General features: G+C 65.9%; 1 protein-coding gene across 1 annotated transcript; it reads right to left on the bottom strand.

The window, feature by feature from the left end:
- Positions 1-96: 96 nt before the first annotated feature.
- LOC112111256 (glycogen synthase kinase-3 beta-like) lies at positions 97-1,058 on the bottom strand (the record flags this gene model as incomplete). Its single annotated transcript, XM_026661444.2, has 4 exons — positions 97-194; positions 286-392; positions 721-851; positions 937-1,058. Coding segments are annotated over 4 exons (458 nt in total), but the record flags the coding sequence as incomplete, so codon positions are not given.
- Between the last annotated feature and the right edge of the window lie 152 nt (positions 1,059-1,210).

Genomic DNA, 1,210 nt, shown 5'->3' with positions numbered 1-1,210 from the left:
AGCAGGGGGGGCTGGGAGCCAGGACTCCTGGGTTCTCTCTGGCTCTGGGAGGGGGGTGGGGTCTCATGGGTTAGAGCAGGGATGGGCATCTCCTACCTTGATGATTTCCACCAGCTGGTCCACTCCGCTGTCCCCAGGGAAGATGGGCTGACCCAGCAGCAGCTCAGCCAGGACGCAGCCCGCTGACCAGATATCTGGGGAGGGACAGGGGACAGTCAGGACTCCTGGGTTCTCTCCCCCTCGCTGTGCGTGGGGGCAGAGGTGACGGAGGGGGTGGGAGCTCACCTATGTTGGATGTGTAGTCGGTGGCCCCGAAAATGAGCTCAGGGGCGCGGTAATAGCGGGAGCAGATGTAGGAGACGTTGGGCTCGCCCTGCACCAGCTGCTTGGCACTGCAAGACCAACCGCCCATGGTGAGTGGGCCAGCCCTGCCCCCTGCGCCAGTCCAGACCCCCTGCCCCTCGGCCAGACGGGTGCGCTGTGGCCAGGTCAGACCCCGTGTCGGCCCTCGGTCCATGTGTGGGGCCAACCATTACACCTGCTGCCCGAGCCCTCTGCCTGGCGGACACCCCTCCCCATACGTCTCGCCAGTCACATGAAGGCCCGTGCTGCTCAGGGAGAGACTGTCCCACGAGCCCACCCCTTCCCCCTTTGCACAGCTCTCGCACCAGGGGACCCTCCCTCTGCACGGCTCTCGCACCAGGGGGCCCCAGCTCCCACCTGCCGAAGTCGCACAGCTTGAGCACGGCGGTGTCGGGGTCCACCAGCAGGTTCTGGGGTTTGATGTCGCGGTGACAGACCCCCTGGGAATGGATGTAGGCCAGGCTGCGGAAGAGCTGGTACATGTACACCTGGCAGGAAGGGGGAGACGGTCACAGCCAGCCCGGGGGCGCCTGCCACAGCCCCCCACCTCTGCGTGGCTGGCTCCTGGCTCACCTTGACATAGATGACGGGGATGGGCTGCTTGGCCTTGGTGAAGTGGCGTGCCACGCGGTACACCGTCTCGGGCACGAAGTCCAGCACCAGGTTCAGGTACACCTCGTCCTTCTGCAACGGGGCTGAGTGAGAGGGGACCCCATGGACCCCCCGCAAAGTCTCATGGACCCTCCCCATTGGGGGTGAGGGGACCCAGGACACACCCCACAGACTCTTCACACAGGGACGATGCAAGGGAACCCAGGATGCACCCCGCCCCCCAGACCTCCCCCCT

Source organism: Terrapene carolina, unplaced genomic scaffold, assembly GCF_002925995.2.
Source record: "Terrapene carolina triunguis isolate 2854851 unplaced genomic scaffold, T_m_triunguis-2.0 Scaffold4506, whole genome shotgun sequence".
Taxonomy (NCBI): Eukaryota; Metazoa; Chordata; order Testudines; family Emydidae; genus Terrapene; species Terrapene triunguis.
This window is presented reverse-complemented; position numbering and strand designations above follow the sequence as displayed.